This window comes from Anomalospiza imberbis, chromosome 20, assembly GCF_031753505.1.
Source record: "Anomalospiza imberbis isolate Cuckoo-Finch-1a 21T00152 chromosome 20, ASM3175350v1, whole genome shotgun sequence".
In the NCBI taxonomy this organism is placed as follows: domain Eukaryota; kingdom Metazoa; phylum Chordata; class Aves; order Passeriformes; family Viduidae; genus Anomalospiza; species Anomalospiza imberbis.
The window spans coordinates 8,557,322-8,575,553 of record NC_089700.1 but is presented as its reverse complement, the minus strand read 5'-3'; the positions used below and the strand labels follow the sequence as shown (position 1 = coordinate 8,575,553).

The 18,232-nt window shown below is 48.6% G+C and overlaps 1 protein-coding gene across 1 annotated transcript in view; it reads right to left on the bottom strand.

Moving 5' to 3' along the window:
* The window catches only part of YPEL2 (yippee like 2), a 33,310-nt gene extending 16,265 nt beyond the window's left edge, over positions 1 to 17,045 (bottom strand). Inside the window, exons 1-2 of the mRNA XM_068210636.1 lie at positions 16,965 to 17,045; positions 5,509 to 5,822 (exon numbers count right to left, since the gene is read on the bottom strand). Of these exons, the coding sequence (XP_068066737.1) occupies positions 5,509 to 5,625 (117 nt within the window). The 5' untranslated portion in view covers positions 5,626 to 5,822; positions 16,965 to 17,045. The remainder of the gene's footprint in view (positions 1 to 5,508; positions 5,823 to 16,964) is intronic.
* Positions 17,046 to 18,232: the final 1,187 nt, after the last annotated feature.

The window sequence follows — 18,232 nt, the reverse complement described above, 5'->3', positions numbered from 1 at the left end:
CATCCTGACTTTTCCCTGCAAAGGGCACTCGTGGTTTGTTTATTCCCTCCCAAACACAGAGATGAGGGACTCAAATAACAACCCCAGACCCTCTGCCCTCCTCCCTGCCAACACCAACCTGCCTGGAAAGGGTTCTGGGGATGGATTTGTCTGGAAAAGTGGAATTAAGGCTGCAGCTCCTGCTGAAAGGCTGGAGGAAAAGCTCTGATGACACATTGTTCTACTGAGCACTGAAATCCTCTCGACCCGCATTTAATTTTAAACTTCATGGAAGCCAAGAATTACAAGGTGCCTTCCCCCTCACGTTCACAGCAGTGAAATGGGAAGCTCAAAAATCTCGTAATGACTTTTCCCGGAGCTGCTTTGCTGTTTATCACTTACTGCTTGAACTCTAATATTTGCAATTAAGAGCGAGCTCTGAATAATGCCTGGAAGTGGCAAATTCATTAGGGAACAAGAGCTGGAAAGCAGGTTCCAAAAACTACTGGAGAGCTTCTAGAAATGTGCATAAAATGGATAAATCTGGTGCATGAAGAGCTCACAGCAAATAAACGAGCAGAAGATTTCTGTGCAGTGCTGAGCCAGTGAGACTGATACAATTATGAAATGTGGGAGCTGAAAACATGCTGCTGCAGAGTCTGAGGCTGCAACAATGAGCCCAGCTCTGTTTTCATCCCTAAAAAAAGAGATTGAAATGCTAAAACTGTAGAAGAGAACCACAAGAATTATGTGAAACTGGAAAAAAAAATCAGATTGCACCATGACAAAGCTGTTTAGTCTGTCCAAAAAGTTATCAAGAGTGACTTTGGTTACTGCAGACCTTTTACAGGGAGAAGAGCAGGGACTGGTGATGTATTTTATTAGCAAAAGAAATAAAAGAATGACCAGTGACAAGAAGCACAAGTCAGACAAATCTAAATTCAAAGTCTCTGATTTTTAATAGTAAGGATGATTAGCCACTGGAAAAAAATGACCAAAGGGAGCAGTGAATTTCCCTTCTTGAAGTCTTCAAATGGAGACTAAATGCTTTTCCTGAAAGAACTGCTGCAATCCTGCTGAAATCCACTGGCCCATGCCCCAGAGGAGGTCAGGTGTGATGATGGGATGGCTCCTCCTGCCTTTAAGAGTTCATTACTGTGGAGCTGGGAACTCCAGTTCGTATTCGGGAAGAAGGAAGAACTACTTTAAAGCAAGAATAAAACCTGTGTAATGAAAACCAAGAACTTTACACCCTTGAGAAAGGAATACCCCTCTCACCTCATACACTGGTTTTTCCTATGATGGAAATGCAGGATTTTCACCAGACATGTCTTGGACACTTATTAAACGCCTCTTTTTCCATTAGGTTAAAGATTACCACGTTGTAATTTTACATTTATTGTTCTACCTCGTGTGCATGTTGCCCCCACCCAGCAAATAACTTCACATCTCCAAGGTGAACTGAACTACAAATATCAGCTGGCTCCTGAGAACTAAAGCCATAAAGAACATTAAACACTGCCTTGTCCACATGAAAGAAAGGAAAAAAAAAAGCAAAGAGCCAAACCAAAAAACCAAAAACTGCTGCTCCTTTCACCTGTATGTGGTGCACCAAATGCTCCCAAGCAGCTGAATTCATCCACAGCTTCTGTGGAAGCACCAAAGCCTCAAATCCTTTTCAGATCCTCCAGCTGCAACATGGAGCAAAGTTTGATGCTTTCAGCGAGCCATAAATCTCCCCAAGAGCTGCTGAACCACCAGGCTCAGGCTCCAGCAGCCAGGAAAGAGAGAGGCCACAAGGACTGGGAGGGAATTTTCCTGATCAACCTCCCAGCTGAGAAGATCAAAAAGAGCTTCTAAATGCTGCCTCATTAACAACCCGGCCCCAAATGAGAAAGTCAGGCACATAGGAGTCCTGGATTTTTCCTAAATTCTCAGCCTGGAGGAGCTGCAGCCTTTTGTGCTGAAGAATTTCCCATTCATGTTCAGCAGAGGTTCCATGCAGACATCAAAGGAAAACATTAAATTTCCCCGGCAAGCCTCGGGCTAACTTCAGAGGATACATCACTGAGTAATGTTTAGCAGTTGGATCACAGTAATTCAGGGAAAAAAAAAAAGAAACTGCAGGACGCCCACAAGACATTCTCCACATATTTCCATAATCAGGGAGGTTTCTGCTGAATTACTGCTCACATAGCACAAAAAAATCAGCACCCAAGACACCCAGTGGCATCTTTGGCCTGGATCTTTCTGCTCTTGTTCCCATCCTCCTTTAAGGGCACCAAAAGGATTCCAAAAGAAAGAGCTGAAATAACTCAGAGTAGGTAGAAATCAGCATCAGCCCTGCCAGTTTGAAAACTTTGTTTAACTTTACTTGTTAAATGTCTATTTTGTTGGCTGCTCCCCTCAGGCCCCACTAGAAAATGATGTAAAAGGTACATTTGACAAGAAAAACTCCTGTGTCTCCTTCCTGGAGACATTGATTATGGAATATATATTTTTCTCAAACATTCTAAAAACCATGGGATGTTGTGCCTGTAACAAGAAGTACCTTTCACTTATTTTTTGGCATCGAAATATGCTTTTTAAAAGTACAGTTGCCTGGCATGGTGATTTTGTTTTTACATTAAAATCAAAGAGGATTGGGACACCCTGTACTAATTTGGAGGAGCAGACAGGACCTGCTCCAAAACCTTCCAAGCAGACTGGACAAAGCAGCAGCATTTTAGGTGGGGAAAAGGAGGAACAAAGACATCCAGTAACTTCCTCAAGGTCACACAGGAATCTGTTGCAGGGCAGGGTTGAGTTCCCAAAGTCTCAGCTCACTTATGCACTGGAAAAAGCAGTGAAACAAGAGTATGTACTAAATTTGGCACAGCCTTTTAAATGATGCATTGCTCCAAGGGAACAAGAACCTCCACTCATGCTAAGCCAGACACCAAAGGAACACAGAAAGGAAAACTACTCACTCCACCCAATTTATCTGATCACCTTAATATTTCCTAAGTCAATAAGGCCTTTCTTGGCCAGACAGTCCAACCTACAATTTAGATCTTGTTACAAAATCAGACACACTAAACCACTTTCTCCTTCAGGCTGCAGGACACAAAAGGCCAAGTAAGCAACATTTTGGTAACTGGCTTCTTGTAACAGCTTTGGATTTTCTTAAAAGCCTCAGCATCGATTGTTTTCTTTAAATAGCAATGGTTTATTGAGAAACCTTCTACCCCTTTTAAAGCACAAGGTTTTCCTGAAGTAGAGAAGGGAGCAAAAACTGCCCTGCCAAGGCATATTTGTCCAAGAGTTTTGGGTACCTGGTGCTGGCAAAACACTTTAACAGTGGTGCTGAAGGGCTGAGAGGGGAAACTTGGAGAGGAAATGAAAGTATGGTCTGACACAGAACAATCCTGGGATTCAGCTCCAGTTGTGTTTCATCCAACAGCTCCAGCCAGTGCTGCAACTTGTGAGCATCCACAGGAACTAAAAGCTCCTGGAGTGCAGAGCAGCCCAGCTCTGGTGTGGTCTCTGCACAGCTCGGGGCAAAAGGAGCACAGGAATTAATTTCATGGAGGCAAATCACCAGCACCCTGCTGTTACATAAAAGCCTGTTTTGTGGGGAATGTTTCCAAGGATGGAGTCATTTGGGCTGTTTGGATCCCATGGCACAGTCAGGTTCAGGATGAGCTGCAGCTGCTCCTGTTTTTGCAGAGTCTCCCACTCCCTTTTCCATCCTTGTTCCTCCCTTCTCCTCTGCCACGTTTTCATGTGGGAAACAAGCACAGCAACTGCAGTGCCTGCTTCAGGGATGTGAACATAAGGCTGTGATGAAAGAACTGAAACATCTCCCCGAGCCCTTCTGCAAAGTGAACTCAAACAGATAAAAAAGCCACTATTTAAGTTTGCCTGGGAAAGTTCCTCCACATTTGGAAGCCCCTTGAGGCAGGGACTGCCCTTCTGCTCTGTCAAACAGCCACTTGTACAAGCCATGATTGCACAATTACTTTTATAAGGTTTCCAATTATACAAAGAATGTGTTTTTATTCGTGTTTACAACCCTGAGAAACAAACCCTGAAACCCCAAACCCTTTGCCTTCAAATTCCATGACCTGCTGGTGGCTCCACCAGCAATGTGGTCCCAGCTATTAATTTACACCTTGGTCTAGAAGGAACTTTTAGAAGTAGCAGATCCCAGAGCACACTGGAGCTAGCACTTCCAAGAGTCACATTGTGCTTCCCTCTCCCTCTCCTGTCCGTATTTCAGCAGTCAGCATTCCTGGGCAGTTTCTGCCTGCCTTGGGCTAGAAGCTCAGATTCCAAGCAGTTGGCAGCACTGGCATTGCCCTGCTGGAAGCTACTTAACCTGCAAATCTGCCTGCATTGGAGCACGGAGGTGGAACAAGGAGGGGAAGGAAGCATCAAAGGTGAAAGCACTGGGAATGTACAGCCTTGTTTTTCCCTGGCTGGGGACCAGCCGTGTCAAGAAACAAAAGCAGAGCACAAACTTTAATCTACTGTAAAAACAGCAAGTAAAACAAGCCTCTTTCCTCATCCAGTAAAGCACTTTCTGTGTCCCAACACAAAATCCAGGGCACCAAATAAAAATCCAGGGAGTCACTGCCCCATCTCAGCTGGGCACAGGAGCCTGGAGTCAGCCAGCTGGCCCAAAAGGTGAAGCAATTTCACCTCCAGGGCACAGGTGCTGCTACATTTACTTTTCAAACCCCTTTCCAAGGGGTACAGCTCCCCTGTCCCTGGTGATCCCAACCTTTCCAGGCTGCTCCAAGAAGCTGAACTATTCCAGCTGCACACACAGAGCTCACAGTACCATTTCCACTCAGCTCAGCTCATAAATCTCTGGCTGTGGGTGTTTTTTCTGAACACAGATTTTATAAGCTGAATAAACTTTACAGAACAGTTATTCCAAGGCAGCCGAGACCTGGGAACTCGGTGCCTGACCACAGCCAGGCACTGCAGGCTCCAGCAGACACTGGGGAAGTTTAGTTTTCCCACTTCAAGCTCCTCTTATTGGCCTGCTCCTTCTGCATCAGAACACTTACTGGCTCTGAGAGCTTTTAATTTAGCTTATCCTAACACCCCTCAAGAGCTGGAGGGGACTCATCAGGATCACTGAGTCCAAGTCCAGCACAGGACACCCCAACAATCCCACCCTGTGCCTGAGAGCTCTGTCCAAATGCTTCTTGAACTCAGACAGACTTGGTGCTGTGACCAAACCCTGGAGAGCCTCTTCCAGTGCTCCACCACCCTGGGGGAGAAAACCTTTTCCTGACATCCAACTAAACCTGCCCTGACCCAGCTCCAGCCACTCCCTGGTCACCAGAGTGAAGACATCAGTACACTTGTGAGGATGCTGAAGACCCCAAGCAGTTAACACAAAACCAGCAGCTCACAAACAGATCCTTTGGGCTGAGAGCCCATTTTCCAAGGAAAAAGGCAGCTGGATAAGGCCAAGCACTTCCACTGCCACTGATGTGCAACATGAGGGAACCGTCTGCTCCAGGGAGCACCTACCTTGGAAATGAGCTCGTCGTGGTTGGCCAGGTGAGCCCTGCAGTGAATGCAGCTGTAGGTCCTGTGGCACGAAGGCAGATATGCCTGGAAAGTCTTGGACCTTGTCATCTTCACCATTGGAGCCACTGAGCGCTGGCTGAACTCGGGGGTGGCCCAGGAGGCGCTCCCGCAGGACGGGTCGCACGGGAAACACCGGAACACGCAGGTAAAGGCCGTGGTTTGGCAGGGGATGGGTGTGTGGGGCAGGCTCCACACGCTGGTGATGCTCCAGAGGAAGGGGTTTGGGCACAGGAAGGAGGGGATCTCACAGAAACCTGCGGTGGAAAGCAGACACAACACTCAGCTCGCTGAGGTGACAGCGCTGTCGCAGCCCGCAGGGGGATTTCGGGGTGGATTTAGGAGCAGCAGACAGGAGTGATGCCTGGGGATTAGATCAGCAGCACACATCTTTATTCACTTGCTGGCTGCCCTCGCAGCTCCCTGCTGCTGTTATCTCCACCCCATTCTTCCAGCACTTCATGGCTCTGGAAATGCCTGCAGAGGTGTGAAGGTGATTCCCACCCAGCCAGGGAGAAAGTGGGGAGCAGAGCCAGCCCTGCTGTCCCCTGGCTGACTCACTGCTGTGACATCCCATGGGAAAAATGAGAGCTGGACCTGGGTTTTCTGAGCCACCAGGTAAGGCCATGAATCACCAAACCAGTTTTTCTCTCCATTCTGCCCTACTTTCCCCATGGGAAATGCAGGATTCCTTCATTACACTCTCCTTTGTAACTCCCTGCAAGCTCTGAAGGTAGAAGCTACTCTACAAACTGCACTCCAGTATTTTATTTTTTTTTTAATCTGAACATCTGACAGCAGCCAAAGCAAGGCACAACCTCTGAAGACTACTCCTGATAGCAAGAGACAGTTAAAAACCCTATTCAGGATGGAAACACCATTTTACACTCCAACATCATCTGACAGCACCTGCAAGGCAGCTCAAGTCTGGGTCTCTTTTTACTGGTAGAAATGGAGTTTTCAGATCCCACACCTACAAAAGTCTTACCAGCTACAAGTCTTCCTTTTGAGGATGGAAAAGCATCAAGGAAGCAGCTCCCCTCCCTCCCAGATCCACAGCGTGCATGCATGCTCTACAAATTAATCATGAACTCTGGCTGCTCCTCCCAGGAGGATTCTCCTTTCCATAAAACCTGTGTTCTGCTCAGTTTCTGAGCCTGCACTTTGTGGGTCAAACATCAGCAACATCCCCACTACCACCACCACCCACGCCCAAAATAAAGAAAACAAGGAATAAATAACATCTTAGGCATCCAGGAAAAACCCTGCCTCCAACCCTTTCCCCAAGCCTGGTCATGGTTGACAAAGCAGATTCAAGGTATCCAAGCCATGGGCACTGTCCCAGGGTGTTCAGAGCTCTGTCCAGCCTGGCTTGGACACCTCCAGGGATGGGGCAGCCACAGCTGCTGTGGGCAGCTTGTGCCAGGCCTCCCCCCCCTCACAGGGAAGGATTTTTTGGTGATGCCTACCCCAAAGCTCCTCTTTATCAGTGTGAAGCCATTCCCCTTGTCCTGTCACTCCCTGCTCCTGGAAATATTCCCTCTCCCTCTCTCTGGTACCAGAGGGACCATGACCACACACAGAGCTCAACAGGAGGCAAAATCCTGTAAAACAACAGGATACCCTTTTTTTTTTTTTTTTCTCTCCTGAAATATTTTTCTTCTGCTCTCCAGGAGGCAGCTCCCTCACAGTCAAATGGGGAAAAAAGCATCTTGCTCATCAGGCAATCTGCTGATAAAGCATATCTATCATGATCACAACAGTCAGCACTTCCACAGCAGTGCTCATTCCTAAAGCTTTTTGCAAATACCAACTAATCAGATTAACCTTTTCCAATTAAAGTTACAGCCACAGCTCAGCAGGACCCATCCTGACACAGAAGGGTTCATTTCCCAGCTCGTGAGGAACTCACCCCGCTCCTGTCCAGTCCAAATGAGGTTTTGCCAGGGATTTACCTGGCCAGCTGCTAAGGACTGGGCACTGTTTGCTCCACAGCTGCAGCTCTGGATTTCAGCAAGATTTGCTTTTTGCACTCATCAGAGAAGGAAGATAAATCAGTCTTCACCTGTATGCTGCCCCAGTTCTCTGTGTGCACCAGAATTTTGTCAGAACTGAGTTCTGCATTAGTCAGCATTGTTTTCCCATCCAAGGTGAGAAGCACTCGAGGACTGCAGCCTAAATTAGCAACAGAGCAGAAACCAGACCTAAACCAAAGCAGAATCCTCATTTTCAGCTGCTACAAAACCATCCCCAAATATGTGGTGTGTTTGATCCCAGAGCCTGGAATCTGTGTGGCTCCAAGTGCAGGGAAGCAGGAGGCCAAGGGTGCCCTTCCTGGGACCAAATGCAGCTGGATCCCAGGGCACTGCCTGGAGACAGATCCCCTTGGGCAGAGCTGGAGGATCTGGCAATCCTTCACCTGATTCCTGAATGAGAATCCAGGCCGTGCCTAAACCTTAGGCTTGGTTTGTAATGGTGCAACCCCCTCTCACCTTCACTTCAGCATGGATCAGTAAAATAATCCATCACCACTTTTACCACTTCCATCCTGCCATGCCAAACTTTCCCTTCCCCATCAGCTGGAGAGGGTAATCCACAGGCACCCCCACAGCCCAGTGGAGAGATAAATAAACCCCAACCACAGTAATATCCCAGTAATCCTTTAATTTGTTGCTTGCTGACCCCTCTGTCCAGACTTGCTAAGCATCAATGCTCCAGAACAATGAATAAACCAGGAAATACTACAGCTGCATTTATCTGACAGAGCGATGAGCATACACAGGAATTATCTGCTGCACACAGCTTTCTGCAAAAGCAGTTCATGAGCATTCATTTATTTGACCTCATAACACATTGAACATCAGCAAAAAACATTTGACCTTTTAAAAGCAGACAAAAAAAAAAATCAGGCGAGATGGTATCAGAGGAGCTGCAATTCCTGTTCTCAGGGCTGTGCTGAGAAGGCAAACTCCATCTCTCTGCTGCCAGCAGGGCAGAGAATAAAGATTTGTGGGCCAAGATCTTGGTGGGAAGCCTTGTTAAGAAAATGCCTTGAATAAAAACTTCAGATAAGCTCAGCTATAATTTATCAAGACACCAGTTTGACACAGTCTGACCACATGTGCATTGTCTACCAAGAGCTCTGTCCTCATCAGTGTGGGAGAGGAGGTAAAACCTAGAGGAAATGCATTCTGACATTCTACAAGCACAGCCAGCAGCTTATAAGGACCAATTTCTGCCTTAAATATAATTTTTAAATGTATTCAGTGGCTCCCAGCAAGACAAAACCCAACCCCTTGGATTTTTCATGTCCTAATGACAACTACATTTGAATTAAGAGACAATTACCAGCTAACAGTGCATTTGTTCTGCTGCAGAACAAAGGCACAGAGGATGAATTTGGGCTGTGCCTCTGGTTTTCAGAATGATGAGCTCATGTTCATCAGCATCACAGGCAGTGGGCAGCAGTGGAGTCATTCCACTCACTTTAAAAAAGAACAAAAGAAGGTTTGTTCACTTTATCATCATGCCCAGTACTGTCAGAGAGATGACTATCTGCCACCAGCAACATCATCCATTATTGTTCTTTTCTCATTCAAGAGAAATTTATCTCTGGCATGCACTCAATTCAATGGAAGAGAAATTTGTGCCTGTTAATTAATGCCCAACAAGTCAGAAAGCTGGTTTAGGCAAAAGGAAGGAATTCTAAAGAAAAAAACTTGCAGCAACATTTATTGTGGGTTATCAGTGAGGAAATCAGCTGAATGCTTTGCTTGCCTGCACTGGGTGTGTTGGGCTGTCCTGCAGCATCCTGCTGAGCTCTGAGCAGATATCAGCTTCCTGATGGAAAAACCACCACACGCATTTTGCCATTTGGGCAACTTTTTGGTTCAGAATCCACCCTCCACCGGTGGGTGTCCAACACCCACTTGCCACACGAAGCTGTCAGCAATTCAGGAAACACAAAAAAAGGGAGGAAGACTGTGCCAAGCACTTGCCAGACAAGGCCACTGCGTGTACAAGTCCATATGCCAGAGAACAAAACCATCACACACAAGCCTAATTTTGAATAAAACCCATTTGCAATGCAGCTCAGATGCAAATGTTCCTTGTGGCAGGACAAACAACAGGTTTGTTGGGTCTGAGAGTTTTTTAAATGGATTATTCAATTTTAAGATAAACTTCAGCCTGTGAAATACTTACTAGAATACAGCAAATGCTACAGAAAGCTGCTTGCAGCAGCTCTGAAATAATCTAGATATTTGGAAACCAAACCTTTCTCCTTTGGTGGGTCTGTTTCATTAATATATAAAGAGTTTGAGATGTGCTGATTCCCAGTGCAAGGAAAGCACAAGAGGAATTGGGTTTGGAGAGTTTTCTGTGTCTAAGCTGGGTTGCTCCAGGCTCTGAGCAGGATTCTAAGAAAATTCTCAAGGTAAGTACAGCCACTTACCAAGGTTTTCTTGACAAAAACTGCCTTAATATTCCTTAATGCAGCTTGAAGGAAGGCTGGTCTCTAATTGGAGTTGGGGTTTGATGCCCTGTTCTGCTTCCCTAAGGAACAGGAGTTATCAGTGCCAGGTGCTGGACACTCAGAGACACCTGGCACTGCTAAAGGAGCAATTTATACTCTGATGGTGGCCAAATATCCTGGTTTGGGGCAGTTCTGGGGATCCACAGCTCTGGGAAAGATGAAGCAGATCGTCTGAAGGTGGGAGGGTGGGATGTACCTTGTGGAAGGTCTGGGAGGAAGGATGAGCATCCTGAATTTAACCAGGGAACAACACAAGGGAAAGCCAAGAAAGGAGCTGAAATAGCAGATGGGTGAACACAATGTACTTCACTCCTTCAGCATCAAGTTTCTGAAATGCACCAATTTCAAACCCTGCCTAAGGTGACACTGCAAAGAGCTCAGCAGCAGCACCACTGATTCCTGAGTGTCCTCCTCTAACACCTCAGCTCATCCTCCAAACCCTGGAAGCAGGAAAAGAACATGAGAAAATGTGGAAACCAGCCAGCAGGAACCCTCTGCACTGACTTCTATCAGCTGCATGGACACAATTACAACAGGAATAATAACGTTTAACCCCTTCTCCTCCTCTGGGTGATTCCTAGCAAGTGAGAGCTCTTCATCACCGCGAGGAAGCACTTCATGGTTTTGGGGGAAAGGGGATGGAGGGATGGAGGGATGGATGAAGGTGATGCTGATGGCCCTGCCAGGGAACCACTAGAGGGCATCAGGAAGAGCGGCAGCAGGAGGCAATCCCAGCCTCTCCAGCCGGCCACAGGCAATCCGGGACGGGCAGGATGCCAGCCCTGCTGCACCTGCCGTGCTCCACATTCCACAGCCAGCCCGGCAGGAAAAACCCCAGCACCAACCCCGGCACAACTGCCAGCCTGCTTGTATTAATCACCTCTTCAAGGCTGGCGTTTGGTGGCTTTTTTTCCTCTTTAAGATCATCACTCTGTGTCTATCACAATTCTTTTGGTCAAAAATAGATACAGCACCCCACAACAAACCCCTCTGGACAGGCTTCCTCTAAAGGTCACCTGGAAAACACAGAGAAATGAGTTGAAATTTAAAAGGAACAAAGAGCAAATTTTAAAAGCCACTTCAGGTTAGAATTTTGTTTAAGTCTGTGTAGCTTTGTCACTGTAACCCAGTAAAAACCCATTAAACTTATTAATATTAAATATTTTTAAATTATTCTTTACATAGCTGGTTTAGGTTCTGTCAAATTGGAGATAAAATCAAATTTAAAAGTTTCACTTGTTTTAATAATCCACACCAGTGCATTTTCAGGTTCTCAAACGCAAGAATCAAGTCCAAAAAGCTCCTGCATTCCAAGCAGGAATCCTTGTGTGAATTACAGCAGTCAGCCAACTGGAAAGGCAGAGAACAGGTTAAAATAACTCAGTGAAGATCATGCAGAGGTGCTTCTTTCTGGCTCCTGACTACAGAGAGCAGAGGACAATGAGAATTTTCTGAGTTTCTTTGCAGCCTAAAGCTGGGCTTGGACCATTCAGTGTCAGAACTGCTCACTCATCTCTCCCCACAACCCAAAGCACCATCAGACAGCACTGGGAAGGCAGGGAAAGGAAACAGCTCTGGGTATTTTAATCAAAGCCTTTCCTTTACAATTTCATCTCCAAAAGGCATGGGACAAGCTAGGACAGACATCACCTGGCTCAGTAGTTTATTACAGAAAGTTTCTTTAAACCTCTTTCTATTTAAAGGCATTATTGAAAGAGTGTAATTTATTACTTTTTCCTGTCTGAAACCACAGGAGCAGGGACTGTAAGATTCAGCCTCTCCAAGGAATGACTGACACCTCTGGCTGAATTCTCTTCCCACTCACCCCAGTTGCCTGGCAGCGATATCTTTGCAATGCAGAAGAGCCTGTGCTGCTGATAAGGAGCAGCAGGGCGAGATTACAGCTGTGAGCTGCCCACCTCCAGGTCCCTCCAGCCAAATCCAGGGCCCAATTCCAGCAGAGGCCACTCCAGAGGTACCAAACAGAGCAGGAGAAGTCGCCTGGAGAAGCAGCGATTCCGATCAGGCAGCGCTTCCGTCTGCTCCCTCCAGCAAATCCCACTCGTGCCACTAATAAAAGCTGCAAGCTGGGCTAATTTAACACACAAGTGACTCCATTTCCTCCTCTACATTTTGCAAAGCCCCAGCAGCCCCAGGAAGGGGTAAGAGTGCTGCAGCTGAATCAGCTGAGCTGCAGCTCCCCGTTTCAGAGCCACCCTCGTGCTGGACAAAGCCACATTCAAGGTGAAGGTCACATTTGGAGCCCCAGAGCAAGGACTCTGCCAGTATCACACAGACACAGCCTTCTACAAAATGAAACAAGACCCTTGCCTCGCTATTCCAGCACCAACCTGAACTAAAGGCAGCGAGGAAAAGCTCTTCCCATCCAACTGATCATTTACTGACAAAATGGAAACGCTTTTCATCATCCCCACTTCTCAGCTTGATTTGCTTTAATTGCAAAACAGTCTGGCTGTCCAAATAAATCTCCTATCACTGCATTTTCTGTGGTGTTCCTCAGATTACTTTATTATCTCCCTCTCTGGCAAACGTAGGTATGACCAGGATTCAATTACCTGGGTCTGCAGGATGGATCATCCATTTCTCCCTGATAAAGCCAGGGAACACAGTGAGAACATTTATCTATTGCAAGGATCACTCCAATATCCTCAAAGACATTAAAGAAGGGTCTGCTAGAGCTGCCTGTCATGACTCACTACTAAAAGCTCTCCTTGCCAAATTCCCAAGTTTTCACCTGCCCACAAACCCCACCTGCTCAGAGGGCTCTTCCCAGGATCATCTTTAACCCAGCCTTGCTCTGCCCAGCAGCTCATCTGTCACAAGACAGGCAGCAACTCTATTTTCTACCCTGCTACATCTGATTCTTTTCTGAGTAAAGCTGAGGATAAGATGGTGAATTCTGACCCATCTCTGCCAGAAACACTTTTAATGCAACAGTTCCTGCATTAACAAGGGACAAGCTCTGTGGCACTTCAGCCACAACCCTTCTCACTCCCCTTTAGCAGCTGTGTCAAGGGGGCAAAGCCAGGTGAGGATTTAGAGCTTGGATCTTCACATGGCAGATACTTTATAACTGAATCTAGTTTAAGAAGGTCAAGTCAGCTGTTACCTCGCCAGGTTTTGTCATTAGTTCCTCCTGGATATCCTCTCAGCCTGCCAAGGCAGGTGAACTGACTCACCTCATGCAGTTCTGTGACAGAACTGACGCATGTTTGAGCTGGGAGTTCCTGGGACTCTCGTGGAGATTTCTTATTTCCCCACAGTTAATAATTAACCCCATCTTGTATTTTTGTTTGTGATGCTGGACAGTCTGTTTTTAGTAACATCTTGCTCCAGCCGTATTTCATCAGTGAAACCTCAGACATTTCTTTGGGAGCTCCACGGCTGGGCCGTGCAATGCCCAGGTCACACCACGCTATGTTTTGTCCTCGTGGTGCCAGTGTGAAACAGGAGAAATTACACCACTGCCTTCTCTCTTAGCACACCAAAAACTTCTCTGAAGGGCAAATTCAAAGCATCCTCAGCTTTTGGAACTTTTAGTAGCCTTTGCTCAACTGCGGGAATTTCGTTTTGTACAAGTCACGATGGCAGTGAAGAAAAAAGGAGTCTAAAAGTTGTATTTTTGGGAGTCAGCAAAACATCTCACATCCTAATATTCTCCACCAACACCTGAGCAGGTGTAAAAAACCAATCTCTAGATGGACCTGTTGGTGAGGAGACCGGAAGGCAGCTCCACCAGGCTGCATTCCCACAACTTCCAGTGACTCACAGTGCCTGGCACTATCATTTGTTAAAGCAAGAGTGAAGCAGGGATAATAGCTATTTACTAAAAACAGAGGAGCGTGATTAGCTTTAATTAGCATTGTCAAGTGACTTGAGATTGTCAGGTACAAGATGTGGGAGAACTAAGTCTCATTAATTATGTTATTTCCTGCAGCCTTAAGTGGCTTGGCCAGTCCAGTGACGCTTCCGGAGACGGAGCTGCTCCCAGTGGCCAACACATCCCACATCAGAGGGTGGAAAAGCTCCCAGGCAGGCTGGAAGATGTGGCTGTCCAGTAAAAGGTTGCAGAGGAGGAGAAGAACGAAGAATAATCAGCTTATGTGCTGCAGGACAGCCACAGACCCTGACAAACGGGGACAAAAAGGCAAAATGACATGGCAGAAAGCAGACTTGGAGATAAGCGACTGCCAAAATCCAGGGAGATGAGGACCAGGGACCAACAGGGGCTACAGGAACAGGATTCAGGTCCAGGACACAGCACTCCCAGAAGACTGACTTTTTATTCTCCCCAAAAAGACAAACTGTAAGAAATCCACATTCTCAACCAGCGCCTCACGGCCAACAGACACTGATTTACCAGCTAAAGATCTGTACTAAAGAAATGAAAAATCTTTGGGTCAGAATAGTCCCTCTCTTCCATGGACTCCCCTTGGCTTCTGGAAGCAAAAGGAAACCTGTCCTCAGCCATTAGTTACTGTGATTGGATCTGAAAGACAAGACCTGCAAACAGGCACAGAAAAGAGGGAACATCCTGAAGGACCAACTTACAGGTCTCTGTCAAGGAGTGGAAAAAGACAGCTGTGTATCCTGGTTCCCAAGCAATAAACACACTCTGCTACATCTTGGACATCCTGATCAGCTTCAGAACAGTCCAGGAACTGAACTCTCAATTTCCCCACTCCTGACTCCACTCTGTGATCCCTGTGCTCCAGCACTCCATAGCTGACCTCTAATGAAGACTCTGCTTAAGCTCAAGCAAACAAAGCTCTGCCAGTTAATGACCAAAGCCCAATGAAAGCCTGGCTCTATTGGTGTCTCTTCTCCCACAAACACAGGCAAAGGCAAGGCCATGATGCAAGAACAAGAAATAAATGGTTTCTTACTCCTCTGCAACCCCTGCAATGCTTTTGTAGTACCACAGCAGATGAAGGAGGTCCCAACTTTCTGAAGTGCCAGCCAGGACTTACACGAGAGTGACCAGTTCCTTAATTAAATTCTCTCTCGGCAACAGGTTTCAATCCATGAGTCAAGGAGCCTTTGAGGGAATGTGGATTTACAGGTAGGGATGCTGTCTTCTTCAACACAACCCTGACTCAACTGCACACACCAAACAGCAAGGAAAGGAAATCATTTATTCAGAATCTGTGGATCCAGAAGACACCAGGGAGCTCAAGGACTGTTTTGCCAGTTATTCCAATCCTGGCACTGGGAAAGAATCACCTGCAAAGAAAGCTGAAATAATAAATAAATAAGAGAAGCACTTGACATCTCCAGCAGATGAAAACTATGTCTCTGCCCTCCCTACAGCATTCCCAACCTCAGCTTCAAAGCTCAGCCCTCACTTTTTCACGGCCTTTCAGCAGGCAACAAGAACAGGGATCCAAGGAGAAAAGAAGAACAGCTCAATTCCCTGTTCCAGCACTGCTGTTACACAGCAAACAATGTTTACAAGGAACCAGAGGCGTGGATCCAACACGTTGAGATCCTGAAAAAAATCAGTGGCAGCGCTCTGCGAGGATGAAGTCACAAAACACATCCTTTCCAGGCAGAATCCTCTCACGGATTACACAGCAAGCTCCCTCAGTATCTGCTTGTTTACAACCCTCTCACTCGGCACAGGCCTCCCTGCACTGCCCAGCTTTAAGGAACCCTAAACGCATTAGGAAAAATCCTTATCTGGAGCAGGGAGCAGGCCCTGGGGAAGGCAGGGCAGGGAGGCAGGGCAGGGAGGCAGGTGCTGCGCTCTGTCCCGCCCTTGCCCAGCTGCACGAGGAACACTGGTCTGACAGGCCTTCCTCTGGCTGTTTTCTAAGACAGAAAAAGGTGAGGACAGAGCCACTCCAGTAAACTGCAGGGGAAGGCTGCAAGGATTCCACTCCCTTGCTTCCTACCCCGTTCAAAGCACATTTCAGCAGGAGCATTTCAAATCAGCTTGACTTCAAAAATCAGCATTAAAACCTGAAGCTATGGACCCAGGGCTATTCTGTCACCTCGAACTTCTCTGGCTTTTCTGGATCAAACCCAGAGATCTCTACAGAGATGCAGAACCCCGTTACCATTTCACGCTCAGCCCCGGCCCTCGGCGGAGCTCGGCAGAAGAGGAAGCTGCTACACCCTTATCAGAGGCGACAGCAACACCACCGCGCAGCTGAGCCACCCCGCTCGGGGCGCTCCGTGTGCCCCGGGTGCCCCGCAATCCCCGTGCCCCCCCGGGCACGACGGCAGCGCTCTAGCAGAGCCCCAGCTGGGCACGGCCGCGGCTCCAGGGACTCGCGGCACCGCTGGCAAGCGGAGCCGCCGCCCCGGAGCCCCGGGGGAAGATGCTGCAGCTCCGCGGGGTCACTGCCCGAGCCCCCCGCACGCCCCGCGCCACCTGCGGGGTCAGGGTTTGTGGTGCGTTCACCGCCACAGCCACATGGGTGGCGAGGCAGGACCAGCTCTGCTCGTCCTCCTCCTCGCCCGGCGTTTCCTCGCCGCTCCCCGGCTCGGTGGCAGCGAGCCCCTCCCGGCCGGACCTGTTGCCCCCCTCCTCCATCCCCTCGCCCGGCCGCGCACACAAAGGCCGCCGCTCGCCCAGCCCGGCTCTCCCACCGCCAGCACCGGGGGCTCCCCCATCTCCTCCACCGGCCCTGATGGAGCCCCCCGGGGATGCTCCCCGGGGTCCGCGCGGCCGCGGGGCGGGCGGACGGGCGGACACGGGGACACACGGACACAGACGCGGCTGTGGCGCAGCTGCGCGCGGCCGCCCAGCCCCGGCCCCGCCGCGCGCGGGCCGGGACGCTTCTCCTCGGCGGCCGCTCGCCCCTCACGCCCTCACGCTCGCCGTGCCGCCCTCACTCACCGCGGCCGCAGCGAGCGCGTCCCGGCGCGGACCGAGCGCGGCCGCCGCCGACGCGCACAGAGCCCGCAGCGCCTCCCCCGCCCGCCGCCTGCTCCCTCCCCTTATACCCTGCCCGCGCTGAGCGACACCGCCGCCATCCAATCAACGCCCGCCGGCACATAGCAACACGCCGCGGATTGGCTGCCGCCGGCCGCAGCCCATTTTTGCCGAGCCACTCAGGGCGCGGCGCTGGCGCGGCGCTCCCGCCCCTCCCCGCGCGCACCGGCGGGCCCGCACGCAGCGGCTGCGGCGGCCGCGGCCAATGGGAGCGCGGCTCGCGCGGCCGCACAACAAACGCGGCGCGGGCTCTTAAAGGGGCCGCGCCCGCCCGCGGGGATGCGCGCAGGGTGCGCGGCCCCGGGGGTCCCGGGATTCGGGGTCACGGCGCAGGGAGAGGGGGCGGCTGCGGTCACTGTCGCATGGCGGTGCGGTATTTCCGTCTTTCCCCGCGCAGGTAATTAGCGCGCGTTAATGAACGGCGGTAATTAGCGGTGTCTGGTGCGCGCGGTGGGCGCTGGGGGGGGGGGGGGGGGGAGCAGCGGCAGAGCAGAGACACAAAATTGACGAATTTAACCCCAAAATTCACCAGTACTAACCCCAAAATCCACCAATATTAACCCCCCAAATCCACCAGCACTAGTCTCAAAATTAATTAATACTAATCCCCAAATCCACCAAAAACTTCACCAGAATTAACCCCCAAATTCACACAAAATCCACCAATATTAACCTCAAAATCCACCAGTACTAACCCCAAAATTCATTAATATCAATCCCCAAATCCACATAAAATTCACCAGAATTAACCCCCAAATTCACACAAAATTCACCAATATTAACCCCCCAAAGCCACCAGCACTAGTCTCAAAATTAATTAATACTAATCCCCAAATCCACCAAAAACTTCACCAGAATTAACCCCCAAATTCACACAAAATCCACCAATATTAACCTCAAAATCCACCAGTACTAACCCCAAAATCCATTAATATCAATCCCCAAATCCACATAAAATTCACCAGAATTAACCCCCAAATTCACACAAAATCCACCAATATTAACCCCCAAATCCACCAGTACTAGTCTCAAAATTAATTAATACTAATCCCCAAATCCACCAAAAACTTCACCAGAATTAACCCCCAAATTCACACAAAATCCACCAATATTAACCTCAAAATCCACCAGCACTAGTCTCAAAATTAATTAATACTAATCCCCAAATCCAC